This window comes from Mustela putorius, unplaced genomic scaffold (assembly GCF_011764305.1).
Source record: "Mustela putorius furo isolate JIRA1106 unplaced genomic scaffold, ASM1176430v1.1 tig00003845_pilon_pilon_pilon, whole genome shotgun sequence".
Taxonomy (NCBI): Eukaryota; Metazoa; Chordata; class Mammalia; order Carnivora; family Mustelidae; genus Mustela; species Mustela putorius.
The window spans coordinates 37,993,047-38,015,199 of record NW_025421998.1 but is presented as its reverse complement, the minus strand read 5'-3'; the positions used below and the strand labels follow the sequence as shown (position 1 = coordinate 38,015,199).

The window sequence follows — 22,153 nt, the reverse complement described above, 5'->3', positions numbered from 1 at the left end:
GGATATTAAGTTATGAAAAGATGGTAGGTTCCATCTTGGATACTTTCTTGGATTACTTCCTCTGGGAAATCCAGTTTCCATGTTGTTAGCCCTCCCTATAGAGAGGGTCTCATGAAAAAGCTGGAAAGTGATCCTATAAACTGTGAGATAAAAAGTTTGTTGTTTCAAGTCACTCAGGTTGGGGCAACATGTTTTACAACAATAGGTACACTATGTCATTTACATAGTGGTAAACAAGATCAGAGAGGTCCCATTTAAAGTTGTAACACCCCAAAACACATGAGTTCTTAAAGTTATGTTGCAAATCCATGTCTAAAGAAAGAAAAGTGTCCAGATAAGAATTTAATATAGATACTATTTTTTCTCATAGAAAATTAATAATGGGAAGTATTTTTTATTTTTAAAAAGAAGTATATAGCATAATAACATATACATATTACTGAGGAAGTTCAGTTTGACTACATCTGCCTTTCTTAAGTAGAAATCCCCATTCCCATCAATAATATTAGTTAGCATGGTGCTTTCTAAGTTAATCATAACTATTAACATACTTTTTTTAAAAATCAGTTTTATTGAGATCAGATTTATATATAATAAAATTCGCCAAATTAAAGTTGTCTAATACATTGAGCTTTCACATATACAGACAGCTGAGTCACAAATACAATAGCCACAATATAGCACATTTTTACTGCCTCAGAAATGCCTCTTAAATGCTTGAGGTTTAAAGTAGAGTATAAAGCCTTTTCTGTCTGCCTTCTTAAGTCAATATAATAGTTCTGACAGTCAAATATTGTGTTGAATATATTGGTAATTTATTTCTTAACATTGCGGAGAAATATTTCATTACAGAGGCTATAATACAATTTGTATATTCTTTATCAGTTAAAGGGCATTTGAGTTGTTTCTAGCTTTATGAACAAAGCTCCTATGAACATGTAAGTATGAGTCTTTGGGTAGATATATGTTTTTATTGCTCTTGAACACACAGCGAAGAATAGAATTGCTGGCTGATATGGCAAGTACATGCTTAGCTTTATAAGAATTTGCCAAACTATTCTGCAAAATGGCTGTGCTAGTTTGCATTCCCGCTGGCAACAAATGAATGTTAAATTTGCTCCACATCCTTGTCAATGCCTAGTATTATCAGTCTTTTAAATTTCAGCCATACTAATGGGTGTGCAGTAGTACCTCATTGTGGTTTTAATTTGCATTTCCTCAGTGATTAATGATGTTGAGCAGTATTTCATGTGCTTAACTGTATATCCTCCTCAGTAAAGTGTCTCTTTAATTGATTTGCACATTTTTAATAAGATTATACATCTTCTTATTGAATTATAAGAGTTCTTCATATCTTCTAAATAATAGTCCTCTATCAGATAATTGTTTTTGCAAATATTCAGTCTTTAGCCTGCTTTTCCATTTTCTTAAGGATTTTTTTAAACAAATGTTTTAATTTTGATGCAGTTTAATTTATCATGTCTTTCTCTTCTATTTCTGTTTTTGTGTCTTAAAAGATCTGATTAACCCAAGGTCATAAAGATTTTTGCCTGTTTGCTAGAAATTTTTGGTTTCAGTTGTATTTAGATCTATGATCAATCTTGAATTAATTTTTGTATATACTGTGGGACAAAGGTCAAGTGTTCTCATTCTTTTTTTTTTTAATGAGGTTATTCAATGGTCCCAGCACCATGTGTTAGAAAGATTATAATTTCCCCCACTGAATTATTCTGGTGCATTTGTCAAAAATCAGTTGTTCATGTCTGTGCAGGTCGATATTGGAACTCTCTTTTCTGTTTCATTAAATTGGATTTCTGTCCATATGCCTAAACCAGACTGTTGTGATTAGTGTAGTTTTGCAGCAGTGAAAGTTCTCCAAATTTGTTCTTTTTAGAAAATATTAATTTCTACAAAAAATCTTGCTGAGATTTTCACTGAGATTGTTCTTAGTCTGCAGATTTAGAGGAAATTGAAATATTAACAACATTGAGTATTCTGACCCATGAACATGGTCTACTGCTTCATTATTTAGGTAGTCCTTATATTCTCTCAGAAATATTTTGCTGAAGTTGTCAACATATCTTTGTAACATTATCCTTAAGTATTTCATGTTTTCGATGCTAACAAATATTTTTTATCTGAATTTTCAATTCCTTCTTGTTGTAAGTATACCGAATAGAACTGATTTCTGTACATCAACCTATGCCCTGTAACCCTGTTTGACTGACTTACTGGTAGTTCTAGTAGCATCTTTGGTAGATTCCTTAGGTCTTTCTAACATAGATGACCATCTCATCTGTGAATAGTTTTACTTCTTCCTTTTCAGTCTTTTGTGCTTTTCATTTCTTATTTTTGCCTCATTGACCTAGTTATGAGCCCCAGGACAAGGCTAAAGAAAGTAGTGAAAGTGGACACACTGACATTGTTCTTATACTAGACAGAAAGCATTTGGTCTTTCATCATTAAGTACGATATTAGCTGTAGATTTCACTTAGATGTTATCTATCACATTGAGGAAATTCTCTTGTATTTCAAGTTTCCTGAGGTTTTTTGGTCTCCAACTACTGAGATGAGCATACAAACCTATGATTTTTCTTCATGCTTCTATCAGTATAGAAAATTCCACACGTTGAATTTCAAACATTAAATCAAACATGCATTCCAAAAATAAATGTCATTTAGCCATAATGTATTATCCTTTTCATATATTCCTGACTTCAATCTGTTAAATTTTTGCTAAGGACTTCTATATCTACATTTATGAGCAATACTGGTATGTAATGACTTTTGTTTTAAGGTCTATTTCTGACTTTAATATGATGGTAATGCTGATCTCATAAATGTAGCTGAGATGTGTCTTCTCTTTTATGTTCTGGAAAAGTTTATATAGAAGTCACGTTATTTCTCCCTCTAAAGTGTGGTAAGATTCACCAGTCAAACAAATTGATAGTGGAATTTTCTTTGCTGGAAAACTTAAACTCTAAATTCATTTTCATGTGCACATTTATACACATACACACACACTCAACTTTTTCTTGAAGGAGCCTTGGTACTCCATCATAGTATTGTTTTCTAAGAAATTTATCATTTATTATAAGTTGTATATATCAGCATAAAGTTCTTCATAATATTGGCCAATCCTTATACTATCTGTTAGGTCTATAATGATGTCCTCTCTTTTATTCTAACTTATATAATAAATTATCCCAAAATTTATAGACATTTTATCTTCCATATCTTCTCTGAGTCAAGAATTCAGGAGATGCTTGACAACGCAGTTCTGGCTTGGTGCTTCTCACTAAGTTAAATCAAATGTTGACAGAGCTGCAAGTATCTCAAGGTCTTACTGAGGCTGGAAGATCTCGCACCAAGGTGCCGCCCTCACAGAGCTGGTTAGTTGGCACTGGCTATTGGCAGGCCTAACTTCTTCCTTGTGTAAGCCTCCCCAGAAAGCTGTCTGAATGTCTTCTCAACGTGGCAGCTGGATTTCTCCAGAGCTGATGATCCAGAAGACCAAGGTAGAAGCCACATGCCTTTTACAGCCTAGCCTCAGAAGTCATACATCACTACTTCCTTCATGCTCTAATCAACAAGGCTAGTCAGGAGTAAACGTGGTAGAAAACTGAACAAGAGAAGCAATGCCCTGAGGAGAGGATCATCAGAGGATCATTTGCTTGGAGGATGCTATATGGAAAACATGGTAAAGTGACAGAAACTGACTTGGTGTTCAGACAACGTAAGTACCATACTATAAGAAGAATTCATTCACCGAAAGAGTGATCTTTGAACTGAGACTTGATAAGAGGGAATCAGCCACGTAAAGATCATATGTTTTTGTTTTGTTTTTTTTTTTGTTGTTTTTTTTTTTTTTTGGACAAGGGTGCATGACAGAGAATGGTACAAATAAACGATAATAATTTGAACATATTACATTTGATGTGCCAAATGAAATTTAATTGAATTTGAATGCCACATGAAGATCTCAAGTAGGAAGCTGAATAACTCTCAAGCTTAGACAAGAGAGAATGGAGATTTAAGTAACAAAAGGAAATTGAGAATGGGCCAGAACAGCTGGGGGAAAAAAAAAAAAAAAGAAAGAAAGAAAAGAAAAAGAAAAAAGGCCATAGCTTTAAAATAAATTGGTAATCTGGAAGATTAAATCGAGAAAACTCAAGAATACATTAAAAAAATGTAAACAGACAGAGATCCTGAGAGAAAAGAACATGCCAGAGGATATGGCCGAGGTATCTAATTCCCCATTTAATACTGGTTTGAGAAAAGAAGATCAACACAATGAAAAATAAAGAAAAAAAACAACAAAATAATGGAAAATTTCCCAAATTCAACTTCAGATTGAGTTCCAAGCAAAACAAACAAACAAACAAGCAAATACAGATCTACTTATAGCCTGATAAAAATTTCAAAAACCAAAGAAGGCAAAAAAATCCAAAGCAGAAAACCACAAAGGGCTACAAATCAGATTAATACTAACACTCTCCTTACCAATTGTAGATACCTAAAGACAATGGAAAATATCTTCGTAATACTGAAAGAGAAGGATTTTGAATTCAAATACTATACCTACTTATATTTCAGGGCCAAATAATACATTTTTAGACATGTAAGCTCCCTGGCAGCTAAGTATGACCCAGAGGAAATCAAGAAGGTTAGAAATAAATTAAGTCAGGTTCCATTAGAATCTTTATGCCTTGAAAAGTGACACAGATTGAATGACATAAAATTACATTTCATTTCCTATCAATTCAGTCATACTTGATTCTAGACTGAGTAATACTTTCATAACCATAACATTATAAATACGATTTATTGGTTTTAATTTTTGAATGAACTTATAGAAAAACTGCCCAAGATAACTATAGCCATTTAATAGAATGTAAATGTCATAAACTCTTGCAAAAGTTTTTAACTGAACAATAAAACTGATCAGTGAAAGTTTTACAGTAAGCAATCATTAAATTTTTACCTAAAACTGAAAAATCAAAGAATAAAGAAAAGACTTATATTGGTGCTTCCAAAAGAGCTAAAAAGAGAAACCTGTAACAATGGTTTCCTCTGCAGACTATCAGATCCTGTGCCTTTGTTAGAAATGGCTATAAAATTGACTCAGTTTTCTAACAATCTACATAAACACCTAAGAAGGAATCAGAGTTTTCAGAAGAAAATAATAATCACTAAAATTTCACTGAATTTCAACTTTTTCTAGGCATTCATTACATGTTTTCACTCATTTAATACTCATCTAAAATGTATGGGAAGTACTATTATGATGCCCGGTTTATACGTGAAGAGACTACAGCACAAGGAAATTTTAACACTCCCATAAACACAGCTTCCATTTCACAAGTCAGAATCTGAACCTATGAGGTCTGGCTTCATGGGAGAAAAGGTAGTTACTAGAGAAAGACAATTACTCCTAGTGTTAAGTGCATAAAGAAATATCAGTGAACACATTAAATAATATTTATAATTTGTAACAGAATCAGCTCCATTATTGTACCTATCCTGTGGCTATCTTATAATTCAAACACATTTTTCCCCTTGTCCACAGAGATAAAACATGAGAGACTGAGTCAAATGTCTACATTTGGGACATCTCTGACAAAACAACATCACAGAAAGCTAAATTACATACCCAAAATTAATTAGAAGGTAGTTTGTATAAATTTTAATTAGTCTCCTAATATCTAGAGATTCCTGCTTTCTTTCCAGAGGTATATGACCAGTATTTTTATCATTTTGAACTAATTATTATTTTTCTAATAACTTGATAATTTCATGTTTAAAAGTATTTTCCCATAACTTTACATGGACCAACAGACATCAGGGTCTTTTAAGGATCTCTAAGAAAAGCATTATTTAGTATGTTCTGATTAAAAATGGATTTTAAGTAGCTAAACCTGTGGATTCAAATGAACTGAATCTAAACTATTTAAATTATGCTTTATATATTGTAGGATCTGACAATAAGAATAGAACATTTTTCTAACTTTTTAACTATACTACATTTGGCAAGTTACCTTCTATCAAGCATCAAAAAGATTACAGGTTTTCTTTTTTTTCTTTTTTTTTATTTATTTATTTGACAGAGAGAGATCACAAGTAGGCAGAGAGGCAGGCAGAGAGAGGGGGGGAAGCAGACTCCCTGCTGAGCAGAGAGCCCTATCAGGGCTTGATTCTCAGACCCTGAGACCATGACCTGAGCCAAAGGCAGAGGCTTAACCCACTGCACCACCCAGGTGCCCCAAGATTACAGGTTTTCAAGTAATTTACATTTTCTTTTTAGGTTTTCACCAAGAAATACTGAAATATACAATAAATATACTCCAATAAAAATTTTTAAAAGAAGAAACATACAATAGAAACATGCTAAGTAGTATGAATCTAAAGTCAAAAGGAGAGCCGTAAATGTGTTATGCACTACATATTAGAGAGCATGAGTTAATCTAGAAACCGAATGGACTGACAAAGTATACAGAATTGCCTAGAGCATGGTACTGAACCTTGGTCAAAGCTGCGAGATATACTAACCAGGGAAAAATGTGTTTTGCAAATAGGGGTCATTGAGCTGTTTCAAAGCAAGACAGACTAACCTGTCAAAGTTGTTTGGTAATAATCACTGGATTTATTTCTTCTACCTAGATTTTGTGGAGTCCAGGAGTTTTCAATGATTTCAATGAGAAATCCCTACCACACACAGACTTTGGACTTCTTGGTACCAAGATGCTCCATGTACACACCCGTGGTGGTTTATCATCTGGAGACGGGCAAGTCCTGCGAGGCCCAGAAGAGGGATGATAAAGAAGACTGTGTCTTGAGTTCACCATGCCCACCCTGTTAATGCTTATCTTTCCCCTCCTGTTGCTGTGTTGCATTATTTCTGACTATAAACTACTTAAGGAGTCTTATCCTAATCAATTATGTTAAGTAATTACATGATATTAGCATAGTACTTATCCTGAGTGCTTAGTTTTTAAATGACATTGGTAAAACGAAGGAAGTAGTCATTGTTTACTGACACTTTGAGTCAGGCCTAGACTTCCAATTCCCCAGGACCTCACCTGGTTTGAGCTGAACTACTTCTTAACTCATATAAATGATGCAGAGTTGAAAAACACATAAGCCTTAAAAATTACCACATTAAAATACCTGTAATTTCTCCAGTGTGTTAAAAAATGTCATAGTAATGGAGTCTTTGTTAGTAGTATTAGTTCATAAACTCAGGTATTATAATTTAAAGTTTAATAAAATAAAGCAGACTGAGGTCAGATGGGAAATGATTCTCTGTAAGGGCAGATGAAGTCACAGAACTTCACTGTATGATTTTGATGCATATCCATATCCTGGTACCAATTTCATATACATTTCCAGGAAATAAGTAAAAATCTTGACCTCTAATACTTCAGAAATAATCACCAACCAAATCTCAGTTTCATTTTTCCCATCACTTCTAGCTTCCTATCTTCCTCCCACTTACATCTTTAAAGCCATGGCTTCCAGACATTCCTCCCAGATATGTGCTTAGTAGTTAGGAAAAATATCAAACTAAATTTACTAATTTTTCAGATATCCCTTTTTGAAAATAAATTTCAGTAACCACTAAATGTAATAGCTAAGTCACCAATCAATAAGAAATATAAAACCATGCATATTTTAAATCCTCAGGTTTAAAAAGTTCATTAAAAACACAAGTCAAGTTTTTGTATCCGGTTATCGTATTAATGCTCTATGAAGAACTACCACCTAAATTATATTCACAGAACTCCAATAATACTTTTGATAAGTTAAAATTGAGAAAAGACTTACTCCTTATATTCCATTAACAAAGACCCTGGGCTAAACCATTTGGGGGTATAAGGAGGGGTAAAGGTCCCATTTTAACCAACTGAGCCACCAAGGTGTCAAAGGTCCCATTTTAATATCAAGATTTGTGCAAAGTGAATGAGGAAATAAACGTATGCCTTTAAAAGATGAAAGTAATATTCAGTAACCTCAAGGTTAAAAACGTAGTATGAATGATGAATGCAACCAGGAAGAGAGACCACTAGGGGATATGGAGGTCAAGGAGGATTTCTTGGAGGGTAAAGGAGTTGAAATATGTTCCTCAAGATAAGTAGGTTCTAAACAGAAGACAGTCTCTTAAACAGAAGAAATGACAGAGAGAAAGGCACAATAATAAAACAATAACTCAAGTCAGTTTTGAAGGAATATGGCTACCCCAGTGTGACTCTACCAAAGCATGAATACAGGGGGAGGTACGTGATAAGACTGGGTGACAAAAGATTTTAATACCAGGATCAAGAGCTTTGATGCTGTACAGAACGGGTGGCGACTGAAGGTGTCTGCAGAGGAGAGGCACATGACGGATGTGGAATTATCACTTCTACCCAAAGGTCCCAGATCTTCCAGGACTTGAGTCACACAGAATGAGTTCATTCCTTTTGCCACGATAGCCCTTCCTATATTTGAAAACTGCTATTATTTTCCTCCACCCGGAGGAAGTATACAAAGGACAGACTGAAAAAGGGAGAGACTGAAATCCAGAGATAGCGGAGATGGCATTTATAATTTTTAGGAGGCTTGAAATAAAAAAGGGCGGCTATGATTTCATGGAACTGAAAACTTCCTCGCAACTGAAAAATGTTCTTATAAAAAAAGAAAGAAAAAAGAAAAATGTTCTACAACTTGAATGCATATCTTACTGATTTCAATTTAAAATTCACTTCAAATCTTAATGGACAGCTTTACAACCAAAGTTCTCTACTGACAGAGGAAAGTGCTGTCTCAAGAAAGGACAGCAATCTGCAGAAAGACAGTCCCGTTTCCTGAGCGAGCCCACCCACGCAGCTCTAAGAGAGCCATCAGACGGTTCTTCCTGTGCTCTTTCCAATTATTTCACACACTTTTTTCAGGACTATGGGTAGTCTTGAAGCATCAACATAGCACCCATAAAAGTCACTGATGTTGTATTCTTAAACGCTTCTTCAGCATGAAAGGGTATTTTCCAACTGAAAATATCTAAATTCTAAAACTTAAACCCATGTTTGTGCAACATAAAACCCACTGCAATAAAATCTCCATGTTACCCTCTTTACAGCAATATTGATTCATTGATATTTCAGAGTATTTGGCCATGACACTCTGATGATAACACTAAAACATTTTGATAACTGCCCATACTAATGTCACCTATGTGTGCCTTTGTAGGATTGATGGGAAAATATTAAGACATAAGCAGCACAATATTTAAAAATAAATACCCTATGACCCAATAAAATGGATTTCAAACCTTGATCTTAGTTGGCTCAGGACTATTTTCTTATTTGTTTTTTTAGCTACAATTTTCAGAACCCCCAGGACAGGATATATATTTCAAGGTTGAAAAGAATGTACCCTCTGTCCTATTAAGTTGGCAGAGTCACAATTTATTGAGGATTAGTCCTATAAAATCTATAAAGAGATTTATTTAAATGCATGTATTAACCTCAAATAATTTAGCCAGTTTATCTAAAAACATGTAGCACTAAATATATGTACAATCATTTCAATTTCAATTTACTGTATTACTAGTTTTATTAAAAGGATTTAGAGTCTAAATCCATGTTTGTTGAGGACTTAAGTAGAAATTTTATGCAGTTAGGCACACTAACATAGCTCAATAATTAACCATATTGAGTCACACTGTACATTTCATATCTTTGTGTCATCCTAAATTACCATCATTTTTGGTCTTATATTACATTTGCATAAACTAATTACAATAAAGAAGGAAACATTAAAAATTAAGGCAAGTGTTAAGTATTTAGATAAAATCTTCATTGTAATTACATAAGATGATAGGTATAATCTAGAAAACTAAAATATAACAAAATGTTAAATAATAAAATTATACATATCTGAAGACACATATTTACCTGACATTGCCCTTGGTGTTTCTGAGAACAGTTGCAGCAAAATTCTGTGTGACACCCACCAAGCTGATTCCATCCACTTCCACAATCTGGTCATTGACTTGTATTCTTTGGAAAGAGGAGAGAAATGAACCACAATTAACTTTTCTGATAGTACATTACCATTTTCAATATATGAGTTGACAAAATACTTGATTTTTATGATACTCTTACTGACCTGAAATTTGTCTTTTATCCACAAGCTCCCAATCTTAGTCAAATACTTAATGTTTTTAAAACATTGTTTTGAAAAACAGATTGTTTCAAAAAGCAATACTAAATGGAGAGATTCAGGTCACCCAACATTTGTATTCCTATCACAACAAATTGACAACTGCTAACATATGACATACTTACATCCTTTCTTGTCCTTAATGAATTACATAAAACCTAAAAGATCCAGCTGAAATTTGCTGTGGGCTTCCTCCCTGGTCCTTCTTCCCACCACTCCTCTTCAGGAAAAAAACATCAAGAACTGCAGGGAATCCTTCCTATTCAAGTTGTACGCTTAACACAGATAATACTCATAACTGTATGTATGTATGTATGTATGTGTGCACACATGTATGTAAATGTATATGTTTATGTTTAAGAGCATATATATTACTAGTGTTCTTTAATGTTCTTTCTTGTTTAGTGTTCTTTAATGTTTAGTGTTCTTTATGCATGTTTTATACATACCATTTTTTAAAATTTTTATTTTATTTTTTTTCAGTGTTCCAGAATTCATTATTTATGCACCACCCTGGTGCTCCATGCAATATGTGCCCTCCGTAATACCCACCACCAGGCTCACCAAACACCCCACCTCCCTCCCCTCCAAAACTCTCAGTTAATTTCTGAGAGTCCACAGTCTCTCATGGTTGGTCTCCCTCTCAAATTACCCCCGTTCACTTCTCCTCTGGTTCCATACAAATTTTAGGATTGTTTGTTCCAGCTCTTTGAAAAATGCCAGTGGCATTTTGATTGGAGTGGCATTGAAAGTATAGATGGCTCTAGGCAGTAAAGACATTTTAACAATGTTTATTCTTCCGATCCAAGAGCTCGGAATCTTGGAATCCAAGATCTTCCATCTTTTTGTGTCTTCTTCAATTTCTTTCATGAGTGTTCTGTAGTTCCTTGAGTACAGATCCTTTACCTCTTTGGTTAGGTTTATTCCCAGGTATCTTATAGTACTTGGTGCTATAGTAAATGGAATCAATACTCTAATTTCCCTTTCTATATTTTCATTGTTAGTGTATAAGAAAGCAACTGATTTCTGTACATTGATTTTGTATCCTGCCATATTACTGAATTACTGTATGAGTTCTAGTAGTTTGGGGGTGGAGTCTTTTGGGTTTTCCATATAAAGTATCATGTCATCTGGGAAGAGAGAGAAATTGACTTCTTCTTTGCCAATCTGAATACCTTTTATTTCTCTTTGTTGTCTGATTGCTGTTGCTAGGAGTTCTAGTACTATCTTGAATAACAGTGGCGAGAATGGACATCCTTGTCATGTTCCTGATCACAAAGGGAAGGCTTCTCAGCTTTTACCCATTGAGGATGATATTCACTGTGGGTTTTTCATAGATAGATTTTATGAAGTTGAGGAATGTTCCCTCTATCCCTATACTTTGAATCGTTTTGATCAGGAACGGATGCTGTATCTTGTCAAATGCTTTTTCTGCATCAATTTAGAGGAGCATGTGGTTCTTCTCTCTTCTCTTATTGATTTATTCCATCACATTGATTGATTTGCGAATGTTGAACCACCCTTGCATCCAATGGATAAATCCCACCTGGTCATGGTAGATAATCTTTTTAATGTACTGTTGGATTCCATAAGCTAGGATCTTATTGAGAATCTTGGGATCCATATTCATCAAGGATATTGGTCTGAAATTCTCTTTTTTTGGTGGGGTCTTTGCCTGGTTTGGGGATCAGGGTGATGCTGGCTTCATAAAAAGAGTCTGGAAGTTTTTCTTCTGTTTCTATTTTTTGAAACAGCTTCAAGAGAATAGGTATTATTTCTTCTTTGAATGGTAGACTTCTCCAGGGAATCTGTCAGGTCTGAGCTCTTGTTTTTTGGAAGGTTTTTGCTCACTGCTTCAATCACGTTACTAGATATTGGTCTATTCAGGTTGACAATTTCTTCCTGATTCAGTTTTGGAAGTTCTTAAGTTTTGGAAGTTTGCCAAGAATGCATCCATTTCATTTAGGTTGCTTAACTTATTGGCATATAACTGTTGATAATAATTTCTGATGATCGTTTCTATTTCCTTGGTATTAGTCATGATCTTTCCCTTTTCATTTATAATTTTATTAGTTTGGATCCTCTCTCTTTTCTTTTGGATTAGTTTGCCCAGGGGGTTATCTATCTTATTGATTCTTTCAAAAAAACAGCTTCTACTTTTGCTGATGTGTTCTACTTTATCTCTAGTTCCTATCTCATTGATCTCTGCTCTAATCTTGATTACTTCCCTTCTTGTGTGTGAGGTTGGCTTAATTTGTTGTTGATTCTCCAGTTCTTTAAGGTATAAAGAGAGTTGGTATATTCTGGATTTTTCCAGAAAAAATGGGAGGCTTGGATGGCTATTTCCCCCTAGAACCACCTTTGCCATATCCCATAGGTTTTGGACCAAAGTGTCTTCATTCTCATTGGTTTCCACGAATTGTTTAAGTTCTTCTTTGGTTTCCTGGTTGATCCAAACATTCTTACACAAGGTAGTCCTTAGCTTCCAAGTGTTTGAATTCCTTCCAAGCTTTTTCTTTTGGTTGAGTTCCAATTTCAAAGAATTGCGGTCTGAGAATATGCAGGGAATAATCTCGGTCATTTGGTATTGGTTGAGCCCTGATTTGTGACCCAGGATGTAGTCTATTCTGTTGAAAGTTCCATGTGCACTCGAGAAGAGTGAGTATTCTGTTGTTTTAGGGTGGAATGTTCTGTATATACCTATGAAGTCCATCTGGTCCAACGAGTACAGAGTCCAGATATGGACCCTCAACTCTACGGTCAAAGAATCTTTGACAAAACAGGAAAAAATGTACAGTGGAATAAAGACAGTCTCTTCAATAAATGGTGTGGGGAAAATTGGACAGCTATGTATAGAATAATGAAACTCGACCATTCTCTTACACCATACACCAAGATAAACTTGAAATGGGTAAGAGACCGCAACGTGAGGCAGGAATCTATCAAAATCCTAGAGGAGAACATAGGCAATAACCTCTTTGACATTGGCCACAACAACTTCTTTCAAGACATGTCTCCAAAGGCAAAGGAAACAAAAGCAGAAATGAACTTTTGGGACATTCATCAAGATCAAAAGCTTGGGACTTCATCAAGAGCAAAAGCTTCTGCGCAACAAAGGAAATGGTCAACAAAACAAGGAGGCAACCCATGGAATGGGAGAAGATATTCGCAAATGACAACACAGACAAAGGGCTGATATCCAAGATCTATAAAGAACTCCTCAAACTCAACCCCCACAAAACAGATAATCACGTCGAAAAAAATGGGCAGAAGACATCAACAGACACTTCTCCAAAGAAGACATACAAATGGCTAACAGACCATGAAAAAATGTTCATCATCATTAGCCATTAGGGAGATTCAAATCCAAACCACATTGAGATACCACCTTACACCAGTTAGAATGGCCAAAATTAACAAGACAGTAAACAATAAGTGTTAGAGAGGATGTGGAGAAAGGGGAATCCTCTTACACTGCTGGTGGGAATGCAAGTTGGTACAGCCACTTTGCAAAACAGAGTGGAGATTCCTTAAGAAATTAAAAATAGAGCTACCGTATGACCCTGCATTTGCACTACTGGGTATTTACCCCAAAGAAACAGATGTAGTGAAAAGAAAGGCCATCTGTACCCCAATGTTCACAGCAGCAATGGCCACAGCCGCCCAACTGTGGAAAGAACCAAGATGCCCTTCAATGGACAAATGGATAAAGAAGATATGGTCCATGTATACAATGGAGCATTATGCCTCCATCAGAAAGGATGTATACCCAACTTTTGAATCAACATGGACAGGACTGGAGGAGATTATGCTGAGTGAAATAAGTCAAGCAGAGAGAGTCAATTATCATATGGTTTCACTTACTTGTGGAGCATAAAAAACAACATGGAGGACATTAGGAAATGGAGAGGAGAAGTAAATTGGGGGTAATTTGAGGGGGAGACAAACCATGAGAGCCTGTGGACTCTCAGAAATTAACTGAGGGTTTTGGAGGGGTGGGATGTTTGGTGAGCCTGGTGGTGGGTATTATGGAGGGCATGTATTGCATGGGGCACCGGGTGTGGTGCATAAACAATGAATTCTAAAACACTGAAAAAAAAATAAAATAATATTTATCTTAAAAAAGTTTTAACATTTTGCCATTCTGCATTTAGGTTGTTAACTACCTGGAACTTATTTTTTATTATAATATGTGTTAGCAATATATTTTTATGTTTTCAAGTGTTATAAATAAATACCTTAATAACATTTTTACTAAGAGTTCATTTTTCCTCCACTGATTTGTAGTGCTGCATCTGTCTGGGTTTAAAATGTGCATCAACATGTTTTGGGTTTTCTATTAGTTTCTACTTGTCTATCTCTGCACACTCTATCGCTTCCTAATTAGTTTTGACATTTCATAGGATAATTCCCTCCACCTTGTTCATTGTCCTCAGATTTTTCTGCTCTATTTTTGAGCTTTTTCTCTGCATAATTAGTTTAAGACTTACTTGCCAAGTTCTCTAAAAACACTCGTTGAGGTCTTAATAAAATCATACTGATTTTTAGATTAGTTTGGAGAACACTGACATCTTTATCATATTGAGGCTTCCCATCAATAATCCTTGTGCTACTATAATAACTCTGGACAAGTGCTGGGTATATCCTATGTTTTTGCCATCTGTTAAGAAGAGTTATTTAAAGCTTGAAAATAAGAATAAAAAGAAGAGTAACCTCTCTTTTCAATATGATTAAGGTGCATATTTAGTGGGTCCACCCAAGGATAATTTGGGGGAATGTATCTTCCATGGCCAAGAAGCACATGGAAAAGACCCTTGCCATCACTGTTTAAAATCCTGGATATATTTAAGTTGCATGTTAATTTGCAGATTTTTCTGTCTGGAATAAATTTAGGTACTTTCCTTCTGTTAGAAAAGATAATCCCATAGGCCATGGTTTATTTCCCTGTAGAATATTAACTAGTTTATATCTAACTTAGTAATGTTTTTCTAATACTACTTTATTAACTTGTCTTTAACTACGTACTTCCTAAATGTCCTTTGAATCACATTTACCACATCCCATTGGTTCTCTCATTAATTAGTGAGTTAAGTAAAGTCTAATCCGTGTTCATTTTATATGTATGAAAGTCATTTTTTTTTAACTCTCTGAATATTAGCCTACGATGGCTTTGGAGCTTCTACCCAAGATGCCAGAGTGGATTCACAAAGCCAGGGCAACTGTTCCCACAGAAATACACACTGTGGGCTGGTTAAGCCCCCGTGTAATTGCTTGGGCCCCAGACGGATTCTAAAGCAGCAACAGAGTACTATCTTTCTTAACACAGTTTTTTCCTAATGTAGTATAGTATTGAAGTTTTTTCTGACTTTGGCCATTTTGGTTCTGGATCGAGTTTGCTCTAAACAACAATGAAAAATAATTCCCCACTGGTAGCAGCAATGAATAGGAGTGTAATTTTATATTCTGACCATTCGAGACAGCTATTGGGACTATAGGGATCTATTATCTCTCATGGGAGAGATGATTTTAAAAAATTTTAAGTTACTATCTTTTAATTTTTTTTTTGTCTGTTTGCGGGCTTCAACTATTTCATAAAAAAATTTCCTGAACACTAGAAAGGAAAATAGCCCTTTGAAATCTTTTTTTTTTTTTTTTGACTGGTGAATTTTTGTATTTCTTTGATTACTTAACGCTGTTTCTGAGGTTGCAGAACTGAAGTGACAAATTCTCTGTGTTGCTGTAACTGAGAAAAGCCATTATCTCTCACTGTGTATGCATGAAATATGTCCCTAACATAGAAGGGTATTAATAAATTAAATTATAAAGTCTTGGAAGTTAAAGGAGTGATAACCTGGTTCACAGAGAATAGCAAGCACTCTCATAAATCTTACATTCTAATATCTAATGAAATGAGGAAGTGGTGATGCAACATGGAGGCTTAAGTGGGTAGAAGAATAAATGAAACAAGATGGGATTGGGAGGGAGACAAACCATAAGTGACTCTTAATCTCACAACAAACTGAGGGTTGCCGGGGGGAGGGGGTTTGGGAGAAGGGGGTGGGATTATGGACATTGGGGAGGGTATGTGATTTGGTGAGTGCTGTGAAGTGTGTAAACCTGGTGATTCACAGACCTATACCCCTGGGGATAAAAATATATGTTTATAAAAAATAAAAAATTAAAAAAAAAAAAAAAAAAAAAAGTTCAAACATGCTAGACATTTAAGAAAAAAATATTTCTTAAAGATTCTGCTAGAAGCTCAGCAATATTTTAATAGAAAGCCCAGTTCACATAGTAAAAGTGAATCTTCAGACAAGTAAGACTAATTTAATAATTTTGGTTTAAGATATATACTTGTGTTTTCTCCATGATTTTGTAAAGGTATGGCTTTGTATTTTCCAAATGAAGAGATTAATCAATCTGTACTTCCTAATATTCTGATATGGATAGTGATCAGATTAACAGTACTCCTATAAAAAGCTTAAGACATATAGGAAAATTAGATTGTGTTTAACCAAACTGAATCATAATCCTGACAAACTTTTATATCGATGATAATTATGTTTTATAGAGTGTCAGCTTAAAACATGATTTCCCAGATTTTTAGTTATCTCCAACGCCTTGGCCATAAAAGCATAGCTTTTAATATATACAACTCTGCTTACATTAAAATGTTACAAAGTTACAAAAAATAAATAAAAAATAAAATGTTACAAAGTTACTCTAGCTTTGCATCATGTTAAGGAATGTGTTTATCTCCACACATTAAGAAGATGTAAAAATGGAGTGTGTGGCTGCAGAAAATGATAGCTGCTAGTCTGGTACTGCCTGTGCATAATGGACAATCATTAGCAAGTCCCCATCCACCTAGAAAGGTTGCTAACTAGAAGTTGGTTAAGTAAGCTGTAAGTTAAGAGTAATATGGACAATTGAGATGATGCTAGCAGCAACAGTGACAGAAAAAAATATAATTGTTTGGGTGAGGTAATGGGATTAGTTTTTTTTTTTTTCTTGAGAAAGGATAACAAAAGTTAGACCTACAGTATCAGCCTGTTTTAGGATGTGCGAGAACATAATGAAAACCAAAACTGGAGTGTAAAGCAAGTTGAAGGTATGAAGAAGTGATTTTTGTTTTTATTTGCCTTGGTCTATACCATCTGAGTCCAAAAAGAAGATATAAAATGAGATGAATTTTTTATGAAATGCATTCAGTCTTGAAGGACGGACTGAATTATATTATCCATAATGTGATTTAGAAGAAAAGAGAATAGTTTTTCTACTACTAGAGTTACGCAGAGTGAGTCAATTCCTATTTCCATGATGGTCCTTCATATATTTGAAAACTGCTATTATGTTCCTCCATTAGGGTTGAGGATGAGAAGAGACTGAAGAAGGAAAAATTAAAATCAGGAAGACAGTTAAGAAGCCGTTTGCAATTTGTAAAAAGCTTGAAATGGTAACAACACAAAATGATGAACGATAATTCCTTTTACTTCATATCCTCATCGGCATTTGGTGCTGTCAGTGTTTTGGATTTTGGCCATTCTAATAGTGTAATGGTATCTCATCATTGTTTTAACATGCAATAATTCACAGATTGGGAGAAAACATTTATATATCATATATCTGATATGGGGCTTGTGTCTACAGCATTATAAAGATAGTTACAACCCAGTCACAAAAAGACAAACAATCCACTTTAAAAACTAAGGCAAAGAAAGATAATGTAGGATCTCACTTTTTTTTGTAGAATCTAAAAACTAAAACAAACAAGTAATACAAGGCTCACAGATACGGAGAACAGATTGGTGGTTGCCATAGGGTAGGGAGGTGGGGTGTGGACAGAATGACTGTAAGGGGGTCAGCAGGTACAAACCTCCAGCTACAAAATAAATCAGTCATGGGGATGTAATCTACAGCATGGTGACTACAGTTAATAATATGTAAGTTAGGGACGCCTGGGTGGCTCAGTTGGTTAAGCAGCTGCCTTCGGCTCAGGTCATGATCCCAGCGTCCTGGGATCGAGTCCCACATCGGGCTCCTTGCTCTGCAGGGAGCCTGCTTCTCCCTCTGACTCTGCCTGCCCTTCTGTCTGCCTGTGTTCGCTCTCACTCTCTCTCTCTCACAAATAAATAAATAAAATCTTAAAAAAAAATAATAATAATAATATGTAAGTTAAGTATTGCATATTTGAAAGCTGCTATGTATGTCTTAAAAGTCCTCATCACAAGAAAAAAAAGGAAAAAAATTATAACTATGTCTAGTGATGAATGTTAATTAGATTTACCATGATTATCATTTCACAATGTATACAAGTCATTATGCTGTACACCTGAAACAAATATAATATTACATGTCAATTATACCTTAAGAGAAAAAAAGTGGGCCAAAGGATCTGAACAGGCATTTCACCAAAGAAGATACCCAAATGGCCAAGAAGCACATGGAAAAGACCCTTGCCATCAACAGCTATCAGGGAAATGCAAATCAAAACTAAAATAAGATGCCCCTTCATACCCACTCAGAGACGATTATGATCAAAAGACAGATAATAACAAGTGTTCATGAGGATGTGGAGAAATTGTAACCCTCATACATTACCACAGGCAATGTAACATGGTGCAGCTACTTTGGAAAACCATCCAGCAGTTCCTCAAAAGGTTAAACATAAAGTTACCATGTGACCCAGAAACTCCAGTGTTAGGTATGTATCAAGAAAAATGAGGACATGTCCACACAAAAATTTATACATAAGCAGCATTATTGATAATAGTGAAAAAGCAGAAACAACCCAAATATCCATCAACTGATATCAGAATAAACAAAATGAGGTATATCTGTTCAATAGAATATTATTTGGAAATAAAAAGGAAGGAAATGTGATACCTGCTACAACATGGATAAACCTTGAAAGCATTATGTTAGTGAAAAAAAGTCAGTCACAAAAGACCAATATATATTGCAAGATTCCATTTATATGAAATGTCTAGAAAAGGCAAATCTCTACAGACAGAAAGTAGATCAGTGCCTAAAGCCGGGAGAAGAGGGAGGAGTTGGGAGAAAAGGAAAATGATTGTAAATGGATATAGAGTTTCTTTCTGGAGTGATCAAAGTGTGCTAAAATTAATTGGTGACACATGTTTTGAATATTCTGGAAACCAATGAATTCTACAATTAAATAAATGAACTGTATGCTATGTGAATTATAGCAATAAAATGTTAAAAATTCATCTAAAAGAACAACTTTATCCAAAACACCACCAGCTTTGTCATTCCCATAAAATGTATTTCTAAATCACTTAGTGTAGCTATCAAGTGTCTTCAGCACTGGGTCTTAATCTCACTCTGACAGTTTTATCCCACATTATCCTTCTTGATATTTAACAGTATTACCATCCCTCCCCATTTGCGTCCACCCTTCACCATGCACAAGACTAGAGTACTGTACCTCTAAGAAATAGGAATGGTGCTAAAGTTTAAGAACTTTTGGTTGGTAATTGGGCTAGAGGGTGGGCTCCTTAAATATTAATAGGTAGATCAAATACTATAGTGAATTAATAATTCTAGTATACAGCATATGTTTCCCTTCTTCCCCTTTGATCTATGTTGTTGAGGGACCCAACTCTGTTCTCCCATAGAGCAGGTCCAGGACCACTTTTTTCTTTTTCTTTCTTTCTTTCTTTCTTTCTTTCTTTCTTTCTTTCTTTCCCTCTTAAGATTTTATTTACTTATGTGGGGGGGGGAGATTGAGAGAACAAACATGAGGAGGGGTAGAGGGAGAAGCAGACCCCTGCAGAGCCGGGAGCCCAACTTGGTACTTGATCCAAGGACCCTGAGATCATGACCTGATCCAAAGGAAATGGTATTTCAATGCTGTTTTAGTTTGCATTCACTGATGACTAGAGATTTTGAACATATTTTCATATGCTATTGGCCATACATTTCTTTGAAATGGCTGTCAAATCTTTGGTCCGTAATTTTAAAAATCGGGTTGCTGTTATTTCCTTGTAAATGTTCTTCATATTCTGTATGTGTGGTTTGCAAATATTTTCTCCTTACCTGTAACTGTGTCTCTCAAAGTAAAAAAAAGTTGCGATTTTTAATGAAATTCAGTTTGCCAGTTTTTTCTTTGATGGTCCGAGCTTTTTGGGAGCTGTCTCAGAAACTTTTATTTAATGTGATGATACAAAAACTTTCACCTATGCGTTCTTTTAGAGCTTTCATAGTTTGAACTCTAACATCTAGATCTAGGATTGATTTTGATTAATTAATCAAAGTTAATTAATTATGGTGTGATAACATTTGTGCTCAGGTATTTTTTCTCCTCATATGGATAACTAATTTTTTTTCTGCTAGTTGTTGAAAAGACTGTACACTTTAGCACTGAGTTATTCTGGCACTTTTATTGAAAGTCAACGACTACATGTGTCTAATCTATTGCTTACTTTCTATTCCACATTTTTTATTTTATACGAATATCACATAGTCTTGGTTACTGAGGCTTCACAATAAGTCTTATAAAATCAGATAAGGTCAGTCCTCTAATTTTATTCTTTTTCAGAATTTTTATTCTAGGTCCCTCACATTTCCATATGCATTTTAGAACCAGCTAACCAATTTCTTTAAAAAAAAAAATGCCCACTGGGATTTTAACTGATATTTCTTTGAATCTACAGATGAATACAAGGGTATGTGACATCTTAACGATATTGACAACACCTGTTATAAACATTGCTATGTATCCATTTATTTACCTAGCATATTTCCTATTACCATCAGCTAGTATCAATTCAACTACATTTTCATTTTTGTCCAACAACTCCCTCACATAGCTAAGAACTGTAAGGTAAGCCGTATCCTGAAAAGACTGTTCACTTTCCTGCCTTTGTATCCTCTATGAAACATGTGCCCATGTATCCCTTCGTCTTCTCAAAAGCTTTCTCCTAAAAGCCCAGCTCAAATGTTAACTTCTCTTTGAGTATTAATCTATTTACCCAAGCCCAGTGATCTCTTCCATCCTTTGAACCTCTTCTATACCATATGTTTTATACCTTCATCTAATGTTACATGTTACCAGATAAATGTTTATTATTTATTGAGGTATAAGGTCTCCCTAAGCAAATAGATTGCCAACCTCATGGGTCTGACATCTGAGTCCAGAGCAATAATTATATACTGTTCATGTTATTAAACGAGAATGAGAATGAGAGAAAAGAAAGAGTTCCTTTTATGTGTAGTTTGTTCTCTGGATAGGACAAAAGTTAAATGTCCACTTTTAGGATAACATTTTTTTTATACACTGCTGTTGGTTAGACTCAAAAGAGGCAAATATCCTAATTATTGCCTCCCTTTCCATCATTCTATTTTTACCAATCTCTTTTCTGTAACAACATCTTCTCTTGGCCAGTTGTCATTTAAGTATTTTTTTCTCAGAGACTGTCTAGAAAACATCTGTCTTGATTAAATCTTACTTAATTTTAGTAGCATTTTTTTAAAACTTTCTATCTTTGTTTCTGTGTACATATAATTTGTGTAATATAATATAACATTTCCTTTATGAAAGTCATTTTGTTGTGTAGGGTTGTGTTGGGAGTGAGGACGTTGAGTTTTAAGTTGATTCTAAACTACTTTCATGGCCAAAATTATGACTTTATTTCTTCCTAACCTTTACATAAAATCTAGTGGAATGCTATCAGGCAGTATACGCTTGCTTCCTCAATGCGTCTGAATGACCAATGACCGTTGTAAACCCACGGCATTTCTCCAAGAAACATCCATGGCAGTTCAAGTGCATGATTTACCAGTAGAAATTCTTTCTCTTTCAACTCTTTAAAATATAGTTTGTGTTTTGAAACACCAAGTTAAAGTTGAATTATAGAATTTGAACAATGAACACAGCTGGCCTTTGGGGAAGGGGTGGGAAGTAAAGCTGAAAAGCTCAAACTCTCAAAAC

The 22,153-nt window shown here is 34.8% G+C and overlaps 1 protein-coding gene across 13 annotated transcripts in view; it reads right to left on the bottom strand.

The window, feature by feature from the left end:
* Positions 1-22,153, bottom strand: part of PPP1R9A (protein phosphatase 1 regulatory subunit 9A) — a 305,319-nt gene that overhangs the window by 104,705 nt on the left and 178,461 nt on the right. For all 13 annotated transcript variants that reach the window (XM_045062718.1, XM_045062711.1, XM_045062713.1 and 10 more), the window contains exon 5: positions 9,933-10,037. In XM_045062718.1, the coding sequence (XP_044918653.1) occupies positions 9,933-10,037 (105 nt within the window). The remainder of the gene's footprint in view (positions 1-9,932; positions 10,038-22,153) is intronic.